The sequence below is a fragment of the Pyricularia grisea genome, chromosome VII (genome assembly GCF_004355905.1).
Source record: "Pyricularia grisea strain NI907 chromosome VII, whole genome shotgun sequence".
Lineage (NCBI taxonomy): Eukaryota > Fungi > Ascomycota > Sordariomycetes > Magnaporthales > Pyriculariaceae > Pyricularia > Pyricularia grisea.
This window is the reverse complement of record NC_044975.1, coordinates 1,489,958-1,516,426: the sequence shown is the minus strand read 5'-3', so window position 1 is coordinate 1,516,426 and position 26,469 is coordinate 1,489,958. Positions and strand designations below refer to the sequence as shown.

The window sequence follows — 26,469 nt, the reverse complement described above, 5'->3', positions numbered from 1 at the left end:
GGGGGGGGGTTGAATGTGTTTACTGAAAAATCTTGCAGGAAATTTGCATTGATTTTAGCCTCTTTTTTGCCGAGTGTTCCCTATCGGAAAGGCATGTTCATCATCGAATTGTCTGCAGCCCATCAGGCCGGACGCGATGCTCACAACGGCTGTCGCTCCAGAACAGGGCCGCATTACCGAGAAGAGCCTGGCCATCTGGGATGGGCTCTTGGTTGCAGGGGTCACACCTGTGGTGGACCATCTGTTCCAAGGCTGGAGTGCATTGTTGGGTAATGCGATGCAACCACGTTGCTGGCAGACCACTGATTCCCTGTAGCACATCAATTCATTGGTGCTTACTGGGGACAGCAAAGCAATGCAAAACTCCGATCCCATCTCGATGTACAAATCCACAAGAAATTTTAAGACAGGTTATCCACGCAATCAACGCCACAAAGGCTGTCAGACAATTAGTGGCGTCCAGCTGGCTTCTCAGGCTGTTTAGTCTGGGCGAGCCTGGAGTAGCTTTGGATTCCACATCAATTAATCTTTCGCCTCAGTTGGTTTATGGAGTGCCCAAATCACAACACTAGCTCAGCTCAAAGACCACTTATTTATTTCAGGGTGGTTTTTGTGCCTGGATTAATTTAGTACGACCTAACGGAAGATGACCATCGTTTTTTTTTTTTGTGACAAGTTGATGACAGCTATTTCGCCGACTGAGCGTCAACGATCAAGCTCTTTTGACAACAGCGCCCGACCACCTCAGTTCAGTAACCCTAGACTGTCAATTTGAAATTAGCACACGTCAGGGTTATTTCATGAAGGAGTTAGGAATACATCTTGCCCAACCTCCATCAAGATGTTGTTGCATTTCCAAACACTCCATCTCAAAAGATAAAGAGACGAGACGCAATTGGCTCCATCACTTGTCACAAGACGTTTGGACGATTGGCTGAGCTTCAACGTGCACTCATCCTCCAACATTACATTCACCATCCTCATCCCCATCCCCACCCTGATTGCTACTACCCTCTGCTTCGGTCCAAGTTGGACCGTATGGGGCTTTAGCTTCAATCTATTACAAATTATCCATCACTTTGATTGGCGGATCATCATCATTCACACAAGAGATCACACATAAGTAATGCATATAATTTTTATACAAAAGAGAGTATATTGAGCGATAACATTAACACTAAGAAGGGTGAATTAGATACAACATGTCGTTGAGAAGAGAAAAAAAAAGGCAAAAAAACAAAAAAACAAAAACAAAGGCATTATCCACAGCTCATCATCAACCTCGTTAAACACCTTTTACTCAGTTTTCAAGAATTTACAAGTTCTTGTTGGCCCAGCCCAGGCGGGGCGTGGCAGAGTTGTCAAAGACAACGTAAGCAGCCTTGAGGGCAATGTCACCAAAGATGGACAGACCAATGTCGGTGTCGGCCTGAAGACCGCCGAAGCAGGTGGAGGAGCCGTCCGAAATGGGTGCGTAGTTCATAAGGCTGCCGGGGATGGTGATGGTGTTGCTGCCAACGTTGAAGGAGAAATCGGGGAGGGTGGTGCTGCACTTGAAGATGTAACCACCCTCGCTGGCCGAGTTGCTGGCGCCGGAGACCTGGCTGTAGTAGGCCTTGACGACAGAGGTGGGAAGGAGGAGGAGAGTGGTGCCGGTGTCAGCAATACCGGTCAGCTTGGTGCTGCTCGACTTGCTGCCGACAGAGTATCCGTTGGCGGTGAAGGACCAGAAGCCCTGCGAGTTGTCGACGGAAACGTAGGCGATGGAGCCAGTGTAGCTGTTCGAGTTGGCAAAGCCAAAGTCGTACGAGCCAGGGGCGCCGGCTTTCAGGTCAACACCGATGATGGGCTTGGTGAGACTGTTCTTGACGTTGTCGAAGAAGGTCTTCTGCTGTTTCGGCGAAACAGTGTTGATGGAGCTGAAGGCAAGACCGACCAGACCGTCGTTGTTGGTGTCCTGGGTGAACTGGGTCGAGATCTTGGAGGCGGTCTCGACAGCCTGGGTGGCGAACTTGACGCCACCGATGCTGACAACGTCGCTGTAGACGTTACCAGAGGCACCGCTGCCGTCGCCGTACTGGATGCTCCAGGTCTGACCTGAAAGCTTGGAGGAGGTGCTGCTCTTGCTGGGAGTGTAGTAAGAGTGACCGGACCGAAGACTGGCCGACAGATCAGAGCTGAAGACCCACAGGTCCGAAGAGCCAGTGTCGAAGTCGAGGTTCAGGGTGACGGCAGGGGTACCGATCTGAACGGGAGTGAGGTACTCGGTGTCGTCCGACTCGGGAGTGGTAGTGACACTACCGTCACGGCGGGTGACGGTCGTGTTGGCCAGAGCAGCCGCGAGGTTCTCAGGAAGCGGCTTTCCATACTTGCGGAAGACCTTGGCCATGGCGTGAACACCCGACTTTGTGACAAAGTTGGGGTTGCGCGCCTGGTTCAGGGTGAGGGTGCCGACCTTGGTGTCGACGGGGGTGGCGACGGCCAGAGCGGCGGCGGCCACGGCCCAGGTCAGGGTCTGAGCGAAGGAAGGCATCTTGCAGCAAGTGTAACTTGGTGTGGGGTATTGAATCTATAAGCGAAGCGAAGCTGCAGCAAGCAGAGATGCCAAGGCAATCAGATGTATGGGGTAAGGAAGAGCTGGCTGGTGAGGCTGAAGAAAAGATCTCTTGGCAATCTCTGGGCGCGCGCCAAGCCCGACTTATATACTCGTCTGAAGGCATCCTTTCAGGAATGTCAACTAAACCCCCCCTATACACATCGATAGAAACCTACATCGCGGATGTTGCCATCGCTCTAGCCCGAGGCCCATCCCTTGACCCATCCATTGACCCCACGCTCTTGGAGCGAACGAGCTAAACGTCTTGCCATTCTCGGCCAGCTCTCCGCGAGTCACATAAAGGGATCACACGTGCTAATTCGGCAGAGATGGCCGGTTGAGGAAGGTAAGATATTGTAAGCGGCGGCAAACAATCCAAGCATCGATAAGCTCATCCAAGCCTCCGAACTGCCGCACGGGTAGTCAGGGATGTTGCGGGACTCAAGTGGGCCAGTCTGGCCAGGGGGATGTAGGGCGATCTGCCAATCTAGGCAAGGCATCGCATCTTCGCTTCTCCTTCGTGGAGATCTGCCATTCAATGTCCCGAGGTTCGAGCTAGGATTGGGGTCTCGGGAGCCTACTAAATTAGGAAGGCATGTTTGCTTCTTGCCAGCGGATAAGGAAAAGTTAACTTGATGTTTCATTGTTCAATCAAAGATGAAGGCGATCAACTTGCGAGAGGTTCGCTTGTGACTCGTGCAAGTTGCACGCAATGATGAACCTCGATTTGCAACATGTTCCCATGTTCCAATGACCAGTCTAAGCTACAGTAGGTAGGTAGCTGCTCAGGGAGTAATAACAAAGTAAGCTAAGCTTACATAGGTAGGTCGATGGCGTGCGCTTATTGGAGACCCCGATGCCCCCCATCAAAAGAAAGTGCGTCCACCTACCATGCTACACTAGGCACGGCATTCTACTGTAGGTCAACATTCGTGATTGCTGGCCCACCCTCGTCTCTTATCTTTTATGCGACTTTGGCTTGGCAGGGGAAAATTTGGGGCTGTTAATACGAAGCGCGATCCGCATGCCACACTTGGCCAGAATGCCGTTTTGGTTCGTAATTTGAACTCCTATATGGTTGATACTGTCAAGACTGTCAAATCAAATATGAGACCACTGTTGATCAAATATTCGCGCCGTTTATCTCTATCGTGCTTGTAGTTGGCTCTAGCTTTTGAGCTTAATGTTATACTCTGCGGCTAGTCTACGGGCAATACAAGAGTCATGCAAACTGTTGTTCCCTTATTTACGGTAGTATTCGTATGTGTAGGTAGCTACCTATCTATCTATCTATCTGTGGGTCTATTCATTTTGCCCACCAGTGAAGGACAGGAAAGCCGAGCCGAGCAAGCATTAAATGGTGATGCCGAGGCGTGGAGCTTCGGCACTGAAATAAGTACTAGAACTATAGAGAGAAGCATTTGCGCAGTTCGCTGATATCGCGCCAAGATTCCGTCATCGTGGGGCGCGTTCTGTTTTCCTTAAAGAGTAGACACCGCCGACATAAAAAGAAGGACAAATTCTTGTCATTGCCTTGTTTTAATTTAAAATGGTACCTCATCACCTTCCCAATCAATACTCATGCAATCCAGAACCAAATCTTTTGCAGCAAGTTTTTGGGCACAGGCTCCTCGTCGTTTGCAGCCAGCTCCTCCATCTCCTTAACCCCGCTCGTAACATCAATGTCTTCGACCTTGCGAGCCAACGGAGTCCGGTGCCAAATCTTGTGCCCGATGTACAGGACCAAAAAGATCGGGAGGGTGACATAGGCTGCGACAAAGCTCTCCGCGTCCCACTTCGACGCCGGGAAGATGTCAAACCCGCTGGTGAGTGTCAGGAGGATGAGCATGAAGAGGGTGAAGTATGTTGCATAAGGTTGGAGCTTTGTCCTGTATGGCAAAGTGTGGAGCAGGCCCCTGAACTTGAGAGCGGCGTGGAATCGGAGGTAGGTTATCGTTACCACGATCCAAGCGATATAGCCAGAGATGGTGCAGATCTGTACATGTTCGTGAACTGTCAGTTTGCTGTTCAACACTGCTAATAGCGTGAAATGAATTAATGGGTTGCCGACTTACAGCCTGGAACCAATCAAACACCTTGGCAGAACTGTTGGATACATTCAGGTATGACAACAACCCGATGGACCAAGTAGCCAGCACGGCAGCGTAGGGCACGCCACTCTTGCTGGTCCTCTTGAATATGGCAGGGGCCTGTCCGTTCAATGCCAAGCTGTACATCACTCGCGACCCCGAGTACAGGAAAGCGTTTCCAGCAGACCAAGCACTGGTAAGGATGGCGGCGTTGACTACGTGGTTGAGACCCACGATGCCCGCGCGCTGGATTCCAATAACCCACGGGGAAGAGGTGGCATTCGACTTGGGGCTGAGCAGGCGGTCGTCGTTGCTCGGGACGATGACACCAACCATCAGCGACCCGAGCCCGTAGAAGACGGCAAGACGCCAGATGAATCGGCTAGCCGCCTTGGGAATGTTGCGACGGGGTGCCATGGTCTCGCCAGCAGCAAGGGCAATCAGCTCGGGCGATGTGATGAAGGCGAACCCGGCGCGGATAAAGGCTGCCCAGTAGGCGAGGAAGTTGCCGGCGTCCCCTTCGACCAGATAGGGTTTGATGGCGCCGGGGTCATACCAGTATTTGAAGCCTATCCGGTCGTGGTTGGGTGCGCCACCGAGCATGATTACAAGCGAGGTAAGAATCAAGCCCATGATGCTGATGAACTTGATACTAGCAAACCAAAACTCCTGCATAGTTTGAGTTTGTTTAGCAACGCTACAACATGGAAAGCATTGTGTATATGGGGCCTATGAAATGCGAACTTACAGCTTCGCCAAAGATTCCCACGGCAAAGATGTTAAGTGCCAGTGTGACGAGGAGAATTATTGTAATCCAGACTGCTGTAGGAACGGGAGTATTCCAGTAATCGAGGAGGATCGCGCCCGCCACGGCCTCGGCGCCAACGAGCATAGCGTATGCATCTGCAAATGAGTGTGATTTGACTTTTAGCATTTTCGCCTCGGAGAATGGATTTCGATATGAAGGGATGGAAAGTCAGGGGATAAAACTAACACCAATAATTCCAACCGGTCGCAAAAGCCAGTGAAGGGTCAACAAAGCGCTCGACAAAGTATGGTATCGAAATTCCTTTCAAAGGAAGAAAGGTCGACATTTCTCCGAGAATGTTCATAATGACCTTAAGCAGGTGTCAGTCAGCGACGAGTGCATATGCGAGGAGAGCAATATGTGGTAAAGTGAGGCGACGCCAAGGGCGTATGAGCTGAGAAGTGTCTGCATCTCCCTTCTATGATATCCTTTTGCTCCAAGCGAGAAAGACTGTACGTATTGTTAAACTCACCCAAACCAAGACCATCATAGACAAGTAGCCCATAAATAGCGGCGCCGGACCGACAAGCTGAAGGATTCTTCCACTGCCTACGAACAAGCCCGTTCCGATTCTGTCAAGGCACGAGCACCGTCAGCCCCCAATCTCTCCTCTCACGTGCACATTGTCTTTCCCGGGATATTTTGCCATGCTGAACCGAGAGAAAGAAAAAAACGTACGCTCCACCCAGTGCTATGAACTGAATATGTCTGCTCTTCAGGCCCCGTTCGAGTTGGTTGTGCTTCGCGAGCAGGTTTGGAGTGCCATCTGCGGAAAGCGTCCTCGCCTGGCCAATGTCGATATCCATCGCCTGCCCGTTATCGACAGCCTTGGACTCGACGTCGCCCGAATAGCGACCTCGTATGCCGTTATCTTCACCCATGGCTGTCTATTGATGGTCGATATGTTTCGGGGCTCGGTGCTTTCCAAACGATGTATAGCCGTACTGGCGCAACTCCGGGAAGAGAAAAAAAAAGGACAGGAATGAAGAAAGAGATGAAAAGAAAAGATGAGACGTTCAAACCTAGCTTTTTCCCCAGATCTTTAAATCCGGGGAAACATCAATCTTTATCTACAATCTACCAACTGTTGACGGGACAAGATCCAACCAGTACGTAATTTTTTACTACTTCTCCACATTAACGAGTGCGTCGAGATGTGCAAGACTGTCTACCGAATCAGGTTATCGGTGAACATTTTATTTAGTAGCGTGTACCGTGGGTTGTCCCGGTTCTTGGCAGCCCTTTTATTTTCCCTTATTTTATTTCTGTGTGTCTCTGATTCACACTTCTGGGGACACCGTGCTTTCACTTCGCGGGGAAGCAGGGACGAGAAGAGCGCTAAAAAACTTGGCTCGAGAGATTAACCTGTTGGCATGCCTTCATGCTTCGAAACAATACTGACTCAAATTTGTCCAGTTTAATTGGAGAAAGATATGGGGAAGGGTAAAGTATATACATCTTGGCTACCGTCAAACTTCCGGTGCTAGCCGTTGATGATTTGGGTTGGTAGGTTGGTCAAGCATTGATTAAGAGATCTGCATCGCCTTGGAGGTCTTGGAAAACTTGCTGGCTGTTGGTGTAGCGGGTGACATTTTGGACAGCTGCAACCTCTCCGCGCGGGTACTTTCGGCCCGATATCGTCGCACTGAAAGTGTCAACTGTTACCTTAAGCTTAGGTCAAACTCGGACCGATTGCTCCTCACCCTGCATTGTGGGGGGTTCAAGCATGATTCCCTTATCAGATGTACAGTGTGTGCGGGATGAGAGAAATTGAGTAGATAAAAAAGACAAGAAAAACCAATGACAAATATCATGAAATTCTTGGGGATCGGGAAGTCGGCGTTTGCCGATACAGCCTTTGACAGCTTTGGGAGAAGACCAAAAAAAAAGTGCATGAAGGCGATTCACGGCAATATCTATTAGCGGGATGCGACGTCATGACATTCTTCCCCTGGAGGCCAGGGCAGCCCAGGTACCTTATCTAAGGACAGAAAGCCATAGTCACCTGACTTCGTGAGGTGGCGAGCAAGGATCCCCACCATTTCAAACGCGACTCCCAAGCCACTATGCCCAACGCGAATATTTCAGGTCAACAATGAGGTCATGGCAATTAAGACGACAATGACATGGTCCGAGGCCACAAAACTGTTCTAGTATATGCTACATACCACATTTTCACGACGAACATCACCTCCATCTGGCTCCCTGCGGGCCTGCCATTCGTTTCGACATGGCCTCGGAGAACAACGCGACCGACAGCCCCGCTACGCATGGTACAACCGCCCCCGTTATCGAATATATCTGTCTTTTCACCAAAGACCTGAAAAAGAAGCAAAAGAAGTGGCAAGATGGACGTCTCAAATTTCACACATACAACAAGAAGGTCATGGTCTATGATGAACGGGGCTACAATGTCGGATATATGCATTGGCGCCGTGATTACGACTTGGCCGATGGAGAGGAATTGGAGCTGGAGTCTGGAGGAACACAGGTCCAGGTGTGCGAGTGCGTTGGGACTCAAGAGCAGGACATATCCGGGCTGGTAGACAAGCGGGTGCAAGAAAGGGAACAACGGGCTATTAAAGTGGCGGCGCGGTTGCAGCAAAGCTCTTCGGTTGGTGGTTCGCGACCGGTAGTTAGACAATCGCCCAACGACCATTTCCAGCTAAGACAAGTCCCGCTCAATCAGCTACTCGGGACCCCATCTGGCCACCATGGCAGAGCTCTGGTTCCGTCGGAATCGCCCTTTGAACAGCGACAGCGAGTATCCAACGACGATACCCCGAGACCAGCCAAGAGAGCTAGACGTGACCCGTCGCCGCCAGCCAAGTCTGGCTATGCGCAGAATCTCTTCGGTGCCAAACTACACCTTTCTTCCCAACCATCTTCATCAATATGGCAAAGGACGCCACGTCCGACCGCTCCGGCAGCTTCGAACCCCCAGCGGAAACGAACACAGGTTGGACAGCCTGCCAAGAAACCAGAACCAGCTACTCGGAAGGAGCCCAATACACATGCGGTTGTTGATCTGGTCGACGATGATGACGATTACGAGGCTAGAGAGAATGGCAATGGCATCGGAGTTGAGGTGCCTGAAAAGTTTGCCAGGGCAAATGTGCAATCCCAGCAAGTGAGAAAAGCAGAGAAGGCAACGAAAAAGCGTATGGCTCCTGTGCAAACCTCAGATATTGAAGCCACCCCGCATCTTTGGTCTCTGAATCAACCAGTGTCGAAGAGACCACGACTAAGAGAATCAACGCCACCGAGCTCTCCAGAGATTGTCGAGTTAAATTCGCCCCCGGCTGCATTATCGAAGCCACCAAAACCATCAGGGCGCCGGCCCAATGTGGCTGTGACGAAAACGCGCTGCCCGCCCCCTGACCCAGAAACTCTTCCAAATCTGGAAACAGACCCTCCGGAACCATCGGCAGATGATTTGACAGAGCCATCAAGGCAAAGAACAGCTTTACGGATAAAGTCACGTAAAAAGCGTGGCTTGATGATGCTATCATCAAACAACTTTGAGTCCTCGTCAGCTCCCCAGCCTCGTGAGGGCAGTGAACGCAGCAAAGAGGATGCCATAAAACCGCAGGATACAGATGCTGGATCACCCAAGGAGTCTGTGAGCGATGTTTTGATCACCAAACCCAGAAAACAAACCAAAAAGAAACCGATAGAACACCATGCAAGGCTATCTTCTCCATCTCCAGCCTTGACACACGGATCTCGAGGTGCTTCGTCGGCGGAACAAGCTCCCATTGAACCAGTAGAAACCCAAACAAACCAGCGAGGCAAAACGAGGGCGCGTGCAAACGGGCGAGCGGTCAATAGCGCATCGGAGACTAACAGTGCATCCGAGTCACGCAACGATCCTGTTCAAGTTGCCACCAAGTCTCCCATCAAAAAAGGCGGCAAAAGAGCAAGAGCAAGACATAACGTGCTTTCTGAGGAAGACTCGGACTCAAACAATGCTTTTGAAACTCATTCAAAGTCAGCACAAGAACCACAAAGCAGGGATGTTCATCCGGATGTTGCCGGCCTACTGTTTGATGACGATAGTGACGCCTCAAACGATTGGGTTCCTCCACCTCCAACTTGTAAAAATCTGGCGAAGATATCCAAGGGTAAAAAGAAGCAAGACACCACAAAGCCAGCCAAAGCCTCAGCTCGCGTCAGAGAAGATTCGGAGCCTCCAGCAGGTCAAATGCGACTGGAAAAGCTCGGTCGGAAAAGTGTCAAGAGTAGAGAAATCATAGGCTGGGTGTTTGACCAACCACCTGCCGTCACTTTTGGAGCGAGAGCTGCTCTGCCACTTATAGCATCGCAGCCCTCGCGTAGCCCCTCTCCGGACCCTTTGCCAGATGACGTGGCCGAAAACCCAGACGATCTGCACATATTACCTCAAGATATTGCTAACGATGTTCCGACCTCGTCCGAACTCGCACAACTGATTGAGACACCAGCGGCCACCTCTAAAAGAGTACCAGATCCGATTGTTGGGAAACTGCCAGCAGATTCTCTTCGAAAGACGGCGCCAGATGTTATAGCGAAAACAACCACAGACTCGGTTCAGGAGACAACGTTGGATGTCGTTGCTAAGAATGTGTTACCGGTGTCTGTCTCAAAGCCCGTCACCCAGGCTGCAACCAAGACGACTCCAGACCCTGCCCCAGTCATCAATGCGCGGCCACGAATCGCTAATCCAGCCACAAGAGGTCGTAAGGCAGCTGTCAGGTCGGATGCTCAAGGCAAGGTTCCCCAGCACATACTGCCAACAGATCCAAACTTGCTACCCCGAAAAGATGTTTTACAAGCCCTTGCAACCATGATGGCGGCATCGACCAATGAAGCTGCGGCGCTGTTGCCATCACAAATTGATCCGCCGCCAGCAGAGCCGGAACGACCAAAGATCAAAATGAAGTTGCCTGGATTCGCACCAGCTGGTGCGTCAGTTGGGGATGTTCTTGGGCCATGGACCCGAGAAGCGTATGATCTGCTTGGGATGGGAAGGCCCTCACGATGAACGATGAACGATGTAAGAGATTACGAGAAGCAATTATAGTAATGCTATGTTTGATTGAGTTACTTGTGCTTAAACCACAGCCTAGCTAAAAATCAGCGAGTCGAAACTTACTCCAAACGTAAGCGAACTTCGCCCTGATTAACCATGACTTCCTGGGCATATAAAGCAAACGTGAAAAAACCGCAAGAGGGTGTATGACCAACGTAATAAACGACCAGAATAAAACGAACAAGTCGTTGAGGTGAAGCCATCCAAACCCCCAATATACCTTATTATGTAAAGCAATCCAAAACGCCGACCTGGTAACAGTTGATAAAACACAGCGATAAAAACAACACGGTCCATCCAATGAAGCTCCATGTACTTATAAAAACAAGGTGTGTGGCCAACCAGAGTCCTGCATATATGTCAGGCTGGCTATAAACGACCTACTCCTCCACCACCTCCTCCTCAAGAGGTTCGTAGTAATCATCAAAGTTGAAAGCGGGATCGTCTAGCCACTTGCAGTCCCAGACATCTATGTCCATGTCAGTCTGGTTTTCCTCGACCGACGACATGTCAGTGTTGGTTGAATCATCCAGACTGGCCGTCGGCGTCGTCGTATAAACGTCGCTCGTCGACTCCTCCAAGCTGCTTTCTGGGTCGCTCATGTCGGAGACGGCGGGTTCAAAGTCCACATCGGCCATGATCTGGTCGTCCTCGATTGACGACGTTTCAGTGCTGGTTGGATCAGCAATATCGGTCGTCGTTGGATAATTGCCGCTCGTTGGTTCCTCCGGACTGTTGTCTAGGTTGCTTGTATCGGAAACGTCAGAGTCTGAGTCCACATCGGCCATGATCTGGTCGTCATCGACCGATGCCGTTTCAATGTTGGTTGGATCAGCAATATAGTCCATCGTTCTATAATCGCCGCTCGTCGATTCCCCCAGACCGTTTGCTAGGTCGTTCATGGCGGAAACGGCCGGGTTTGAATCCGGATGGAGCATGATTTGGTCGTCCTCAACCGACGACGCCTCAAGGTTTGTTGGATCAGCAATACCGGTCGTCGTGTAAACGTTGCTGGTTACCGCTCCCAACCTCCTTGTTGGGTCGGTCATATTGGCAACAACGGGATCGATATCCAGACCGGGGATGATTTGGCGATAATCGACACACAACGTTGCAGTGTTGGTCACATCAGCAACATTGTTCGTCATTATATAACTGCCGCTCGTCGGTTGCTCAAAGCTGCTTGCCGGGTCGTACGTGTTGGAGGCGGCTGGTTGGAGGTCCGGATCAGGCATGATCTGGGGGTAGTCGGGCACGAGACCCGAAGTAGGGGGCTCAGTGGAGACGAGATTAGAGCCGACGTCGAAGGCATCAGCAGGGGCAAGACGAGAGCCGCCGTTGAAAGCCCCAGCAGATACGAGATGAGGCCTGCCGTTGAAGGCCTGAGCGGTGGGATCAAAGGTGCCCGAAGCGTTATTCGGAACAAGGCTGGAATTTGAACCCAGGGAGTGGACCAAATTAGAATCCGGGTGCGACTCGGTATAGGTGTTCGTAGAGTAATTGCCCGCAGAGACCGGAGTGAAAAGATACGGAGAGCCGGCATCGAGGCCGGAGCCCGAGTAGGGACGAATGGGGTTCCTGACGGTATTCGAATAGTAGCATTGAGCCCGAAGATTCAAAGGCTGTGCCTCGACAAGGGTCTCAGGGTACGTGTGCTGATGGCTCGGAAGAGTGGCTGGACCAAAGGCTGAGGGGGAGGTCCGAGGGGCCATCCATTGAAAGGCCGCCATACGGGTAGCGGTGGAAGGAAAAGAAGCCGAAATCAGACCCGGATTGGCGAGGGTCGAGCGGTCGGGCTGCGTGTACGCCTGGTGGGAGGTGGAACCGGAGTAATTATAAGAGGCGCGAGGAACAGAGTCCAGAGCGAAGTCCGAACGAAGGACCGAACTAGAGACCGGTACAAATGGCTGGTAAGGGACGGGGGCCGGGTCAGGAGCGGGACTGGGAGCTAGGACCTGAGCAAGTTCCCAAGGCAAGACCGGAGGAGAAACCGGTAAATATGGCTGATAAGAGGCGGTGGCCGGATCAGGACCGGGACCGGGAGCCAGGGTCTGAGCGAGTTCCCAAGGCAAGACCGGAGGAGAAACCGGTACATATGGTTGATAAGAGGCCGGGTCCGGGACATGAGCGGAACCGGGAATAAAAACTGGAGAGTCAGGAGGAGCGGTAGAGCTGTGCTTGGCAGCGGAGCGGGCGTTGTTCTCCGACACGTCCCGGAAGTTCTCCGCGTGTCTCTTTGCTATCTCGGGCATTTGGCCGTTGCTATTCATGACGCGGTACTCTCGCTCCAAGTCCTTGAGGTCGTGGTGGTAGCACTAAGTTGAAGGCGGATTTGTTAGTCATTTTCTAATAACACAAAACCCAAACGGCGGCTAGAAAAAGAGAACAAAAAAAAAACTCACAGTCATTCTTGAATGGCTACACACGCAGCAAGTGCCCAGTTCTCGGTTCAGCGCCGCCAACGCCCTCTTGACCAACGTCAGCGGACCTTTCCGCTTGCCGGGTGCGCCCGGTTTACTGGCGCGACCTCCGCCCTCGCGCGGCGGCGGGACCTCGTTCGGGTTCTCGCAGAAGTATCTCCAGACGGCGTATTTCTCCAAGACTGTGCCGCGGGCGACGTGCCTGGGCATGGGAAGCACTCCGGTCCACCTGATTCTGCCTCTACCGTTGAGTTGTGCTCGCGGCCAGTCTGTGGTGTGGCTCACGACGCCCTCCGAGAAGTTCATCGATGGGTGGAATGGTCGGTCCGAAGTCGGGTCCCACGGTACTTCCTCGCCCTTCTTGGCCTTCATCCATCTCAGGTCGGGCAGTTGAGCAACTTCGATGATGGAAGACATGGCCTGATAGAGAGTCAGCGTTGATCGTATTCAGGAGTCACCCCTGACTTCTGTGAGGCTACAAAAGCGAGCTTTGGGAAGCAGAGGTGGGAAAGGATATGACAACAGACAGGAGCAAATCAGAGTGCAGTAGGATGAAAGGAGACGATAAAATATAGCAAATTGTGTGACGAAATCCACAAACGACTTACTTTAAGGAGTTCTTTTGAGCCGAGAATACGAGAATTATTAGGTAGTTAGGCAAGGCCAGAAAAATAAGATACTAATCAGAAAGAGTAGAGCAGCAAGTAATTGTGCTTTTTTGCTCGAAAGAAACAAAGCAAAGCTGTAGAGTAAGAGAGAGGCTTTTCTTTCGGTTTTTGGCTCTGGTATATGGTAAGTGCGTATCTTGCTTGGGCAGCAGGTATACTATGATGAGCTTGGAAGATATTGTGGGGAGAGTAAACCTGGGGAGATTTTGGAAATGGAAAAATGTTGCTTTAAATATATACAGGAAATGGCACAAGGTTCTTGCAAAGCTGCAAGTTCTCCTATTCTGTGCCGAAAAAGACTCATCATGCGCAGTTGGTTATTTACAAAATGGTTGACTTTGTCAATAAATCACCTCGTGCAGGTGGCCCTCCCTTTTCCCGGCACCGCTCAAAAATAGTCTAATTCTACGTGAGGAAACTCAGAGAAGAATTCAGCCCCTTGCTTTTTGGATCAGACTTCGAGGACCATGATAGTTTGCTTGTTTGGAAAAGACGAGAAAGATGACCGTTCGCAGCTTGACCATCGTCGAAACAGTGTTTCTAGGAATCACTCTTCACGTAAATCAGCATCTTGAAATTAATTATTCTGCTGCTTCTAAGATATTTCGTGCCGGCCAGTACGAGAAAGTACAAGCTCGTGAATGCTCCTTTCTGGTATAGCTCTGTTCATGTTGGAGGGCGCGTGGTCGATCCACCCAGTTTCGTCAAGAGCCAATACCCCCTGCTGGAAATACAAAAAATCTAACTCATTATAGAATTTAGCATAACGGACACAGACCATCACCGTATCCTGGTCTGCCTCCAGCCAATTGGTCCATATATCATTTATTTAGGATGGTAAGGTTGGGCGTTGCAGATGTGCGAGTTGCCAGCTTTTTCTTGGTTATGAGTACCCGTGCATCTCTACAAAGCAATTGCGCCATCAAATCGCGACAAAATAAGCCAATTTCTACAATCAAAGTTGCCAAGTCCATGCATTATAATATCCTATAGTTTCGGGTTTCTGCCTCATTAAGTGCTCTCAGAATCAATGAGTGTCATGGTCCCAAGTCTGCCGTTATGCATTTTTCTTGGGCTGTTAAGAGAGAGCGTAACGCCCAGAGAGTACACAGGAAAGCAACAAAAAAAAGTGGCTTTAAGAGAGGCAAATTTAGAAGCCATCTCAAGGGACCCCGTGTCAAGTTTGGAGGTAATCAGTACGCTGGACCTATGAAGGGTACCTATACTTTGTCAGGCACGATGTACACTGGGAAAGTTCACAGATGAAGCTTTGCTTTGAATGGAATTAATTGACTGGGACCTACATAGGTACCTAGGTACATTGCCAACTTTTGCGCAAGCAATTGCAATAAATTCATTTACATAAGGTAGGTAGGTAGGTAGGTAGGTATGAACCAAAGTACCTAGGTAGGTTTCCAGCATCTTATGGAAGGGTAACCCCCTAGGTAGGTAATTACATCTAAATACTTCAAGGTTGGTTGCTACGGCAAAACGCGTCACGTCGATGCTTGCGCAAGTACCCCCCCTATTCGACTGCATGCATGTGCAGTGGCTGGCGTCCTAACTCTCCCCTAAAAATCCAGATGTCGTAACAAGTATGAGCAAATAAATATAATGACGGAAGGTGGAGACGACAAGGATTCACTGCAAAATAGACTCCCGCGATTCAATTCCCTCCTTGAATAAGCATAAATGTAGACAAGGGGGTCCCCATCCGCCATCAAAGTATCAAAGTCGAATAGTCAGAGATCCTGGTCTAGCATGTCACGATACCGGCCTCAACTTAATTATGAAGCAAAACAACTGTGTACACAGACATTCTTTTAGCCGCGCGCTGAGTTCTTCTTGTACATCTCGTCAATCAGCATGTGCCTCTTGACAGCCCACTCCCAGTTGGGATACTCGCCAGCTTGGCCCTCTGCGAACTTTGCATACAGCCTAGCCACGTTACCGGCTTGCACGGGCTTCAGCTCCTCCACCGACAAGGCCACCTCCTCCACTTCACCCGAGGCGTAGTCCAACACGCTCATGCTGACTTCATCGCCTCCCATTTGAAGGTTCGGCCCCGTGCCTCGCACCCGGACCTCTCCTTTATCTCCCACCACGCGCCAGTACGTGGACTCCTTGTCGCCCGGCGCGCCCTTTCCTCCCCAAAGCTGCAGGCTCAGCTCGGAGCCGTCGTCGAGCACGCCCTGGATCGCCACGCTCTTGTGCGTCTCGCGCACAATCGTCCGCACCACGTCGCCGTTCCTGTTCTTGAGTTGAACCTCGCCGCCCTCGCCGCCTAGCACCACGTCGAAATGCGTAAACTCCCTGCCTCCGAGCCCAAACAGCACCGACTCGATGAGATGCAGGAAGAAGATGGAGACAAGGTTGCCGCCGTCGGCCGCGCGGAAAAAGTACTCGTGCTCCTCCAGCCCCTCGTCGCCGCAGTACCCCGCCGGGGCCGAGAAGCTGGTCCGCTGCAGCTTGCCGACCCGTCCCGACGACAGTATCTCGGACAGCTTCTTGACCACCGGCGAGTACCGCCCCTGCAGGCCAATAACGGTCCGGCTCACGTCGCCATCGTTGTGCCTCTTTACCTCGTCTAGCAGCTCCTCGGCCTCGGCCAGGTTCCGCCCGAGCGGCCACTCGCAGAACACTGCCTTGCCCTTCCTGATGCTCGGCAGCAGCGTCTGCTTATGCAGAACGACGTTGGTCGACGACACGACGAGGTCGACGTCGGGGTCCTCGGCCAGCTGCTCCGGCGAGCCGTACGCCTTGGTGGTGGCGGGGAGTCTGTGTGCTTCGATCGCCGCCTGCGATGACGCCTCGGACGAGTTGCACACGGCGACGATGATGTAGCTCTCAGGTAGGGACAGCAGTGCGGGCAGGTGGGAGGCGACGGACCAGCTTCCTGTGGCCGACAGGCCGAGGATGCCGACGCGGATGGGCTCGGGCAGATGAGGCATTACGACGTTGGGTGTTTTGAGGGAATATGGTTTGTGGCTTGCAGTGATGTGATGCAGGAACACAGAGATGGCGTGAAGTCTGAATTAGACGAAAGCAACGGCCTGCTACGGAATGAGGTTAGAAGCGCAAAACTGATGACACAGTTGGGAGAGAAAAGAGAGCCAAGGCGAGTGAGGTATTCGCACTAACAAGGTGGGTATCGTGGATACTATAAGTGGGAATTGAACATAGATCGCGAGCGGGGTTGGAGGAAGGTGGTGGATCCAGGTGTTGTAAACGATCGCCAAGAGTGGCAGGAAACATGTTTCAAAGTCAACATAGACCAGACAGAACACATTATTCGCCCGCCCAGTGGAAATCTCCCTGCCGCCATCCATCTCAAGGCTCATCCAACAACGACTTCAGAATAAAGCAGTGCGGTCCACTTTGACAATCTCGTTATCAAGCAAATCCAAATCGAACAAGTCATCCCATATATAGGATAGGGATGGTGAAAGCAGTTCGGTCCTCTTCATGATGGTGGTATTGAAACGGCGACTAATTGTCACCAGCCTCCCAGCTCCTGAGCTCGACGGCATACTCCTGGGTATAGTCACCAAGCCCCCTGAATATGGCGTGGTACATCCGCTGCAGCCTTTCCGGGTATCGATCCCTCTCGTACATGGACTTGGTGTAGTCCCAGTATTATGGCATGAAGCCAGCCATTTCCCAGTCTACGATCCCGGTCACCCTCCATCCCCGCGACCCGTCAGGTAGCGGCACGATGCCGATCAGAATGTTGCGGAAGTTGAGGTCGCCGTGCGTAAAGTAGATTTCATGTCCCGAGCGGCCCGGATCGTCGGGGAAACGTAGGATTTTGCTGAAGCTAACCTCGTCCCTAAAGGGGCCATATGGGTCGGCCCAGCGGATCCGCATGTCGCGGATGGGGCCTCCGAAGGTGTTGCAAATCGGCTTCTCCGAATTCACCGTGTTGGGGATGCGACGGAGTTGCTTGATATAGTCCTGCATCTGAGCCACAAGGCCTGCCTCGTCGAGTTCGGACATCATATCATTTGCTGCAGCGAGTTGGTGGCCGGGCACGCGAGATGTGATCATAAAACCCTGTTCTTTACCATCGACATCTTTCGGGATGAAAGCAAGGTCTATCGGCCTCGGAGCGGGGATGTTGGTATGCTCTTGAACCAGCTGCAGCGCACGAAACTCGTTACGCATCTCCTCAGGGCCGTGTCCGGTTTTGAAATAGAGTCCAAAAGGGAGTCTTTGCGTGTTTAGGGTATCCTCGTGCCCTCTCCCGTATATTCGATGTCCCACTTGGCGCAGGAGTTTGTAGAAGGCCACCCGCATAGAGTCAGGAAACCTTCGCCAAATGGCAAGCAAGATGTATCCGAGACGTTGGGAAAAGGATGAGCTGAGGCTAACAAGTCCTGAGCGCAAACCCAGAAAAGAAGTCCCTAGTCCTGTTCGCTTGGGGTTGGGCGTGTTGAGCTTGTTCATATCCTCGGCCAATGCCAGCCATCTCATGCTTTCTGCAAGTCGAGACTGGGTACCAGGAAATCGAGGGTCTACTTTGGGGATGCCCCATCGCGAGTGATCCCCCAAAAGTGCGATCGGGCCGTCCACCTCAATATACTCTGACAGCATCGCAACTTGCACATTTTTCACCTTATACTCGACCAGTGATGGCATCTGTCTCTGCAGAGCAAGGCGGCCCTCAGCATAAGCTTTTGCAATAGACTTTCGGACAAGCCAGTGGTTGTGGAGTGGATTAGTGTTGTTTGGGTTCTTGATGTATGCCAGCCACCAATCCCGGTACTGCTGGCTGAAGAAGGCTCCGAGCATCGGAACTACGGCAAGGTTCCGGGGCTTTCCCCCTGTCACATCACCGGTCAGTGGAAGTTAGAGCCGATTGAAAAGAACAAGGTCTGTTTAAAGCCTACCTCGGCATAGCACCATGTCGATGGAATGGGGAGTATGGGTGCAACGATCAGGGGATCACGTGATGTCCCTTCTTTGCCAGTAATGCAACATTTGTGGCCATCACGCCTAGCAATCAAGGCTTTCGTATCAGAGTCTGGACTCGGCGGAGTAACTCCATGATGTGAGACTGACAAAAATGTAGTGGTTAGTCCATTGCGAGAGTTGAAGCCCTTCCATGTATGGCTTTCATCCTTAGTACAGCCTGACTCTTGCTTACTTGCTTCCACAATGTACTTCCAGTCATCCACCAGCCTGAGAAGTTTGGACCGCCGCAATTCATTGTCATCTCCACAAGGTTCGCATGCACTGAGAACGTAGCCGGCAGAAACCCGTGGATTGAGTGCCTGTCCGATGAAGTTCTTGAGAAGCCAAGGCGATGGATGAGGTAAGTTCGCAGAGTCGACAATGTCGACGGCTTCGCCAACAGAATCATGCTTCGCTTTCGGGGCGTTAGCCGGTACAAAGTCTGCCATGATGGGCTTTTTATTACGTGAAAAGCATCAAGGAGAAACGCAGTTACTCAAAATGACCGAACAGTGGGCTTTTTTAAAATACGACAAAATAAAAAAGCGAGCAACATAAAGGCAGGCTGGGATGAAGACCATTCGCCTAAATCGACCCACTTGTTGGTTGCTCAGCTTAAGGTTGCAGAAGTGGTCGTATTGCAGGTGCGCCTGAGACGAAATTGACGGGGTCCTGCCTATGCTATAACCACCACTGGTCAGTGCATGACTTAGTTGATTGGACAGTTTGGCGCTGTCATCCACAATCTGGTAGCGCCCGTACTACTTTACTTGACACTGTTGGCCACCATAAATCAAATGCCTAAATGTGATGGATTGCTGCCTACTCGTAGGCAGTTTACATCTACCGAATGGGAAAATGTCCGCATTCTGTTTAATGATGTCGCATTATAGAAACAGAGCCACGGCATTTCGAGGCTTTCATTCTGCCTCTTTGACATATTGTGCATAAATTCGCGTATCAAGATTGCCAACTGATCAACCACATTCACGCTCATACCCAAACACCTTTTTGATCACCAAATCTATACCTTATTTCCCCAGCTCAGTCAAGACGCCTACCACTGGCATAACATGGACATCAACAATCTCCTCAACGTATCACCCACTTCAACTCACACTCATACAGTTGTGTTTCTCCACGGAAGAGGCGACACTGCGAGAGGTCTCGCTCACTCGCTTCACTACTCCCGCGCCCGTGATGGTCGCACCCTCTACCATATATTCCCATCCTTCCGCTGGGTTTTTCCCGAGGCGAGGTTGAACCCATGCGTCGCGTTTCCTGGACAGTCGTGGAAGCAATGGTTCGACATTTGGAATGTTCAGGACTTCTCTGATCATGAAGAACATCAAGCGACTGGGTTGCGTGAAAACGTACCATTGATCCGCCGTCTCATCGCCCAAGAAGCCGCCGTCCTCGGCGGTCGCTACGATAGAATCATCCTCGCGGGTATCAGCCAGGGTGGCGCAACGTCGGTGCATACACTACTCAACCTTCATATACCACCGCCAGGCGACGAGCGAGCAAGCCGTGGTCTTGCGGCATTCCTTGGATTCTGCTGCCGGATGCCATTCCCCGGCCGTTCCCTGACTGATACGCGAAAGATACTAAGCCTCGAAAACTTGCCACAAGATGACCTCGCAATCAGGCACACTCCGATGCTTCTAGAGCACTCTGTCGATGATCCACTGGTACTTATCGGCAATGGTCGGATCTTAAGAGATACACTTCGTGGCTTTGGTGCCTCTGTGGAATGGCGGGAGTACCCGGACGGCGGACACTGGTTTCACTCGCCTGATGGCATGTCAGATGTTGTCGACTTTCTCCACAAGATTCTTGATCTGGAGCAGCGTCCCCCAGCTGTGCAGGAAGCCCCTTCTTTGGGCACCGACCCGATGGAATTGTCTTAGATATATGTTGAGCGCAACTAGTTTTGACCTTATTTAGCTTGGGTTTTATAATCGTTGAATCTCAGTGCCTAATAATTCAAAACTTCCACCACTGCTACAGCTTCAGTCTCTACCGGCAAAAAAAAAAAAAAAAAAAAAAAAAAAAAAAAAAAAAGCCAAGGCTCATCTGTGCGCCTGACGAAGAATACAACCAGTTTTTTTTCGGCTTAAAACCCAACGCCTTTCGAAGATCGGGGAAACCAGAACTACATACTGCTGCTCCGCCCAGAACCTCTAACTAGTGTTGGTCCCGATTAGGTAGTTCTAAAACTTCAAAAGCAGTCTTGTTTGCGCATCTAAAGCGCCCACTGTATAGCCGCAATGCGACCCCTTTACGTGCATATGAATAGCTCTACTATAAGCGCCCACGACCACAATCATTTGCGCGCCAGCCGCATATAGATTTTTGATACTTGATGCAATATGGCCAACATAGTCTCTGTGAGCCAATCGTTACACGACTTTGTCGCAGAACCAAGACTGTGCCCCACAAAACTCTACTCAAGTCTGAATGTTGGCCATGTTATGATGCCATGGGAGGCCAGCCGAACCTGACACAACCTCACATAATGAATAGGCGACCACAATGGCCTCTACAGGAGGTGCCTGGGGTTTCCAATGGCACCAACAGAAATCTCGGCCTTAACTAAATGGAAAGACCCAAAGTCTTCAAGAGCCTCGACTGGATGACGGAAGGTCAGAGACTTCCCCGCTGGCAAGCTGCAGCAGCCTTGGTGGTCGAGCTTGAAGCACCAGGACGGTACTTGTGTTCCAAGCCCATGGATATTAACCCCCAAAACTTCCAACTACTACACCAGTACCAAGCCGATGGTTCTTTCCTGATCTTTTGATTGATTGCATGCTTTGTTTTGGAAACTAGGTATTTGGGGTTATCTGTTGGATGCTGGCATCCTTGCCATAATTAGATCGATCGTTAGTATACGTATTTTGCTATTTGGCCTATGTGTAAATCAGATGCGATTTGCCACCATAGATTATCCGCTTGTATAGTTTTACATAACAATCTGAAATGGTTAACATCTTATGCGTATCTTGCCTTTTGGACATGAACACAAGCCCACTCGCGATATAAAGCGATGCTCTTGTGATTCACAACTGACAGCCTAGGGTAAGGTATCTATAGTTATCTCTACTACAGGCATCGCCTGCCGCCGTATGGCCGACTGAACATAATAAATAATAGTTTTATATGTCCACTTGATCACCCTCCCTTGCTGAAGCTTCTCAATATAGCTCGTAAAGCTAGTCAGTCAAATTCCTCGCGAGCTCCATATACCACCATGTATCCATAAGCCGGCTCATCCTTTTCGATCTCACAAGCCATCGCATATACAAGTTTAAGGGTCTGCTGGTGTCTAGCCAAAAGCACTGTCCAGCTCAGATCTGGAATTTCAACATATGAGATCATGGCTTGCTATAGTCAGGTGAGCGACCGGGTGTCAAGTGCACATGCGATCAAGTGCATGAACAGCATTCTCGGTCTGAGCTCCCTGCCGACCTTGCTTTACGGGTCGCATATCTCGCCTGGAAACAATCAAACAGAAATAACCAAGCAGTCGACAGCTCAAAGCTTCACAAAACTACCATTTTGCTCACCCGTTTTTGGGTCGATGATGTATATTGACATTTCCACTACTATGGTGCCACCTTTGATTACCCCGTCCCAGCCAAGGGTCTTGATCCGGAAATGCTTCAACCAAACAATATCAGATTGATGGCTTAGAAGTTTGAGCATGTCCATGCGGTAAAATACCATGAAAAAGAAAACTTGTAGCTGGTGGTGGAGCTTGCGGGACATGTTGGAAAAGGATACTGGCTGTAGCTGTGTTGCACCAACCGAAAGATAGAGGCAGGATCAATGAACACGAAAAGGAGCGAAGAAACTGGACGTTGGTAAAAGGTATGGTGTGCCTTGAATGATATACTGTACTCTTTGCGTGAACTTTTACTGCAATAATATCATTCTATTAAGGGATGGTTGATGTAGGGGTAGTCACGTGGATTAGCTGCACAGTGAGTCAACACTGTACATGATCTTCTTGGAGGTATCGAGCAAACCAACCTGAAGAATGCATCCCCAACTTCCCTTGCAACTTATGATAAAAACGACATATTCAGAACTATCTGCGGTATTCAATCAAAAACATTTAGCAGCACGAAAAAACTTTTCAGCTCTAAAAGAGGGGAAAAGGCACAAAAGAAGAGGACAAAAAACAAGGCATGACAACATCAACCCCCACCACACCAAACCCCTACGAGCAACCGACACCCCGACCCCCACGGACCGCCTCCCACGCGGCCGCCGTGCGGCTTCGGAACCGACGCCGGGCCTACCTGGCCCGGCACCCGTCGTATCTGACCTCGGCGGACCACGAGCTCGCCGACCCGCTGCTGTACGACTCGCTGGTGCGGCGGTTCCAGACGCCCGCCGAGCGCGAGGCCGACGGGCGCGCCAGGGGCTACGGCCGCGTGCTCGAGACGTCGCTGCTGCGCGGTGAGGCCAAGCTCGAGAGGCTGGCGGCCAGCTACGTCGACGGGCCCGCTCCGCCGCCCGGATTAGTGGGTAGTGGTGGTGGTGGTGGTGGTGCGGCGGGGGCGGAGGCATCGGTAGCGGCTCCGACGAACGGCGCAGCCGCAAGCGCGGAGAATGGCGGAGGCAGGGAGACCAACTTTGCCATCACGCAGGATCTGATCCCGGATCCCAAGGATGCCGAGGCGGGGCGTGAACAGTGGTTCGAGTTTCTGCGAGATCGCTTTGTCAGTGGTGGCGACGACGAGTTTGAATATTCAAATGTGGACGAGAACGATGAATATGATGACATCGAGCGACAGGATGCCGAAGATGCATGGTTCGACAATGAGGTGCCGCAATGGGATGATGACGGCGATGATGCGAATGAGCCTGCCAGCGGCGGAACGAGACCCCGTGAACTGAAAGGGGAAACGGGAATTCAAGACTTTTGATCCTAAACTCCGAAAAAGTAAAATCCTTTTTTACTAGCGAAAATAGAGGTTGACCGAACCAGACCCATGCAAAGTAAATCAAAATAAAACATGCCGTCAGAACGAGATAACGGAATCACATCTTTCTCGACCATTCTACTAAAAAAAAAACCCAAGCGCCATAACTATGCCATTTCTTCTCACAGCCTCATATCAAATCGTGCGGGGCGTGGATCACATAGGAATCGGGGGCACCATCTAAGCGACCTCCGACATGGGAGTTGGAACTTCCAGGACGTCTCCACCGCCATCCACGTCCATGCCCGCCGCATCTTCATCCTTTTCCTCCACAGGAGTGCCAGCCACTGTTGCAGGCGCTGAAGCCGGTGCGTTGGTCGCGACCTTGAGGTCGATCTCAGGGCTGATACCGTCCTTCTCCATCATGGCGGCTAGACGTGCTGCCCTTCCTTCCTTCTTCCGCGGCACAGGAGCGCGTCCATTTTCCTGGACATAGAACTGTCGCAGTACTGTCACGGCTTCATCGCGACCCCAGCCTCCCTCGGCCTCATAGCCATTCTCGACGTTGCCGCCGTCCCCATCATAGTGGGATGTGGGCCCTTGAGGCGGATCGGCCGGCGGCTTGGGATTGATCGCCCATTTCTGGTTTGCTTGTGCGTACTCTCCCATCTGGTACATCGAACGAGCCGGACCAGGAGACGGAGCCGAGGAGGGAGGTGTCATAACTCCAGTCGAGGAGACAGAAGACGATGTGGGTTGGAGATGCTGCTGTTGACCAGCAGACGATCCCGGTTGTTGGGTGGGTTGCGCAGATTCATCATCAACAGCATCGATACTAACCCTGCTGCCATCTCGATTAACGCGCACAATCCGACCGCCCATAACCCTTCGTGTTGGCTGTGACGGAACATCCTTGACCGAGGTCGAGTTCGTGTGGATACGGAACACACCACCAGTGCCACCGAACTTGTCATTCACGGCTCCAAAGTAAACCTTCTTGATTTTCAGCTGCCTCAGTAGCGAGGCGCACATGACGCAAGGCTCGACCGTCACATACAGGGTGCTTTCCTGGACAATAGATGCCGTGACGCGGGGCGATGGGTGCAGCTTCTGACCGTAGGGGTACAAGTAGCTCTTGGTGACGTCGACAGCGTCCCACTCGCCGGGGTCGTCAACCTCGTGCTTGCAGCTAGGGTGTGAAGGCGGCGGCGCATCAGGTTTAGTGGCGAAGAGAGAAGAGAGGGCCATGTATTCCGCGTGCCTGGTGCCGTTTCGTGTGATGTTAGTTGCATTCATGCCTTTGGCAATGACCCGTCCCCTGTAGACCAGGACGCAGCCGACCGGCGTCTCGTTTGTCTTAAGAGCAAGGCGAGCCTATGGTGAGAAGAAAGTCAGCATCAGGAAATACTTGAAGCAGCCTAGTGCAGTTGGACTGCGTCTGACTTCCAAATGTGGACAAACAGAGCAAAGTAGCTCGATGACTGTGAGCTTATCAAAGTGAGCCCAAGGTGACATGCAGCATTGGTCGTACAAAAGTGGTACCGGGTCGGGCATGGCCAGCTTGCCGGTACGTGTTGGTGCGACATCGAGGCCTGCATGGCAAGAAAGGATCAAAGAGGAAGACAGAAGGAAAAAAGAAAAACGTATACGTACCATATCGAGAGCCTCTTCGATAAAACCCTGATGAATAGCTCGCTCGGCCTTGCGCGCTGGATCCTCGTCCTCCTCCTCGAGTATGCCAACCGACTTCAGTGGCGCTCCAGCCGGCACGACAGGCACAAGTGGGACGTTGGTTGATTTCATAGGCGGGAATACAGGTGCGGCGGCATCCCGTATGGTAAGGTTGGCAACCGCATGATTGAGTCTAGGGTTGACATTCTCCTTGGTCTGCCGATCGTTGATGTTGCCGGCGGCGGGTCCTCGATTCTCCATCTTTGCTTCTTGGTCCTCATCCAAAAGAGCTTTAGGCTTTGGGTTGCGGCGGAAAAAGAGATTGTAGATGGTAATAAAGAAGTTGGCGAACGGACTGAACAGCCAACGGAAGAATTTTGTGAATCGAGACTTTGCTGGCGGGGTGTTGTGACCAGCTCGGGGTGATTTTGGAGGTGGAGACGACGACTTTCTCAGAGCCTGATGGCCATCTTTTTGATCGGAGCTGGGGAGCTCTGGCCCTGACTTTGATAGACGACGCGTGCTAGGGGCCTGGCTGTGACTGCTCCCACTCCCACTCCCACTCCCACTGCTGCTGCCATTTGCGGAAAGCATCTGCCCGTCACTCCTTCCGCCGTCCGGGGAATCAGGCTTGAGCGACATTTTGAATCCAACAACGGTATGATCTTAAGAATCAAAAGCCCCTCCCTGTCTTCTGGTGCTCTCTCTCCTCCTCCTCCTCCTCCTTTTAACAACCTCCTTGTACACACCACCTGTTTGCTTAAAATTTGTCCTCTTTGTTCCTCACTCTTTCGTGACCCTTCCAGTACTCCTCTTTTCCTTGATCACTTTAAGAACCAAACAGTTCCGAGTATAGACGGGGCGCAAAATGAAGCGCAATCCACAAGCCCCATCAAACGGCGGCGTTAGGTGAGCAAGGAGAACAAACGGAGATATTAACTCCCAGTACCACTTCCAGTCTGCGCGGAGCAGCTGCACGCACGCACACAGCAAATGCGCAATGCCGCTCCCGCACAACGACAAGCAGAAAAAATTGAAATGCAAACTCTGTAGAAAGCTTCCCTCTGATGAGTCCCTAGATACAAGCCAAAGGTGTCACGTTATAGTTTTCCAGAGGGTGATACTAGGTATGGAATACTATTGGGCCAGTTTTTATTTATCTCTCACTTTTGTATCACTCAGTCATTTCAACCCGCGCTGCAAAGGTTTTTGCATCCGGCCCCATATTTTTGTGCTCAGCTAGTGCATGCCCACCCGCCTA

At 51.4% G+C, this 26,469-nt stretch overlaps 10 protein-coding genes across 10 annotated transcripts in view; 3 read left to right on the top strand and 7 right to left on the bottom strand.

Moving 5' to 3' along the window:
- PgNI_10474 (uncharacterized protein) overlaps positions 1 to 7 on the bottom strand; it is a 3,500-nt gene extending 3,493 nt beyond the window's left edge. The window contains exon 1 of the mRNA XM_031130445.1: positions 1 to 7. This exon is cut by the window's left edge and continues 2,185 nt beyond it. The gene's annotated coding sequence lies outside the window, so the exon portion shown is untranslated.
- A 1,308-nt stretch (positions 8 to 1,315) lies between these two features.
- PgNI_10473 (uncharacterized protein) lies at positions 1,316 to 2,533 on the bottom strand (the record flags this gene model as incomplete). The annotated part of the gene is made up of 1 exon (XM_031130444.1): positions 1,316 to 2,533. The coding sequence occupies one exon, from the start codon at positions 2,531 to 2,533 to the stop codon at positions 1,316 to 1,318; it is 1,218 nt and encodes a 405-aa protein (XP_030980414.1).
- Positions 2,534 to 3,828: 1,295 nt separating this feature from the next.
- On the bottom strand, positions 3,829 to 7,243 carry PgNI_10472 (uncharacterized protein). Its single transcript, XM_031130443.1, has 8 exons — positions 7,198 to 7,243; positions 6,951 to 7,139; positions 6,173 to 6,832; positions 5,967 to 6,066; positions 5,681 to 5,804; positions 5,435 to 5,589; positions 4,672 to 5,355; positions 3,829 to 4,592 (listed from the first exon to the last, which is right to left on the bottom strand). The coding sequence occupies exons 3-8, from the start codon at positions 6,373 to 6,375 to the stop codon at positions 4,176 to 4,178; spliced, it is 1,683 nt and encodes a 560-aa protein (XP_030980415.1). The 5' UTR covers positions 6,376 to 6,832; positions 6,951 to 7,139; positions 7,198 to 7,243; the 3' UTR covers positions 3,829 to 4,175.
- Positions 7,244 to 7,724: 481 nt separating this feature from the next.
- On the top strand, positions 7,725 to 10,517 carry PgNI_10471 (uncharacterized protein; the record flags this gene model as incomplete). Its single annotated transcript, XM_031130442.1, has 1 exon — positions 7,725 to 10,517. The coding sequence occupies one exon, from the start codon at positions 7,725 to 7,727 to the stop codon at positions 10,515 to 10,517; it is 2,793 nt and encodes a 930-aa protein (XP_030980490.1).
- Positions 10,518 to 10,945: 428 nt separating this feature from the next.
- Positions 10,946 to 13,402, bottom strand: PgNI_10470 (uncharacterized protein; the record flags this gene model as incomplete). Its single annotated transcript, XM_031130441.1, has 2 exons — positions 10,946 to 12,880; positions 12,968 to 13,402. 2 exons carry the CDS (start codon positions 13,400 to 13,402, stop codon positions 10,946 to 10,948), a joined length of 2,370 nt encoding a protein of 789 aa, XP_030980491.1.
- Positions 13,403 to 15,476: 2,074 nt separating this feature from the next.
- PgNI_10469 (uncharacterized protein) lies at positions 15,477 to 16,604 on the bottom strand (the record flags this gene model as incomplete). Its single annotated transcript, XM_031130440.1, has 1 exon — positions 15,477 to 16,604. One exon carries the CDS (start codon positions 16,602 to 16,604, stop codon positions 15,477 to 15,479), a length of 1,128 nt encoding a protein of 375 aa, XP_030980401.1.
- Positions 16,605 to 16,708: 104 nt separating this feature from the next.
- PgNI_10468 (uncharacterized protein) lies at positions 16,709 to 19,069 on the bottom strand. The gene is made up of 3 exons (XM_031130439.1): positions 18,800 to 19,069; positions 18,543 to 18,709; positions 16,709 to 18,468 (listed from the first exon to the last, which is right to left on the bottom strand). The coding sequence occupies exons 1-3, from the start codon at positions 19,053 to 19,055 to the stop codon at positions 17,290 to 17,292; spliced, it is 1,602 nt and encodes a 533-aa protein (XP_030979921.1). The 5' UTR covers positions 19,056 to 19,069; the 3' UTR covers positions 16,709 to 17,289.
- Positions 19,070 to 19,679: 610 nt separating this feature from the next.
- Positions 19,680 to 20,516, top strand: PgNI_10467 (uncharacterized protein; the record flags this gene model as incomplete). Its single annotated transcript, XM_031130438.1, has 1 exon — positions 19,680 to 20,516. The coding sequence occupies one exon, from the start codon at positions 19,680 to 19,682 to the stop codon at positions 20,514 to 20,516; it is 837 nt and encodes a 278-aa protein (XP_030980281.1).
- Positions 20,517 to 22,796: 2,280 nt separating this feature from the next.
- On the top strand, positions 22,797 to 23,540 carry PgNI_10466 (uncharacterized protein; the record flags this gene model as incomplete). The annotated part of the gene is made up of 1 exon (XM_031130437.1): positions 22,797 to 23,540. One exon carries the CDS (start codon positions 22,797 to 22,799, stop codon positions 23,538 to 23,540), a length of 744 nt encoding a protein of 247 aa, XP_030980280.1.
- Positions 23,541 to 23,607: 67 nt separating this feature from the next.
- Positions 23,608 to 25,850, bottom strand: PgNI_10465 (uncharacterized protein; the record flags this gene model as incomplete). The annotated part of the gene is made up of 2 exons (XM_031130436.1): positions 23,608 to 24,911; positions 25,191 to 25,850. The coding sequence occupies 2 exons, from the start codon at positions 25,848 to 25,850 to the stop codon at positions 23,778 to 23,780; spliced, it is 1,794 nt and encodes a 597-aa protein (XP_030979928.1). The 3' UTR covers positions 23,608 to 23,777.
- Positions 25,851 to 26,469: the final 619 nt, after the last annotated feature.

What these genes read in the sequence shown, in the direction of transcription:
- PgNI_10468 (XM_031130439.1), bottom strand. Translation starts at nt 19,055, where the DNA reads ATGGCAGACTTTGTACCGGCTAACGCCCCGAAAGCGAAGCATGATTCT. An exon ending in GAAGTACATTGTGGAAGCAA is followed by an intron (nt 18,710 to 18,799) that starts GTAAGCAAGAGT and finishes CATTTTTGTCAG; the next exon opens with TCTCACATCATGGAGTTACT. An exon ending in CGACATGGTGCTATGCCGAG is followed by an intron (nt 18,469 to 18,542) that starts GTAGGCTTTAAA and finishes ACAGGGGGAAAG; the next exon opens with CCCCGGAACCTTGCCGTAGT.
- PgNI_10472 (XM_031130443.1), bottom strand. Translation starts at nt 6,375, where the DNA reads ATGGGTGAAGATAACGGCATACGAGGTCGCTATTCGGGCGACGTCGAG. An exon ending in CTATGATGGTCTTGGTTTGG is followed by an intron (nt 5,805 to 5,966) that starts GTGAGTTTAACA and finishes CACCTGCTTAAG; the next exon opens with GTCATTATGAACATTCTCGG. An exon ending in GACCGGTTGGAATTATTGGT is followed by an intron (nt 5,590 to 5,680) that starts GTTAGTTTTATC and finishes ACTCATTTGCAG; the next exon opens with ATGCATACGCTATGCTCGTT.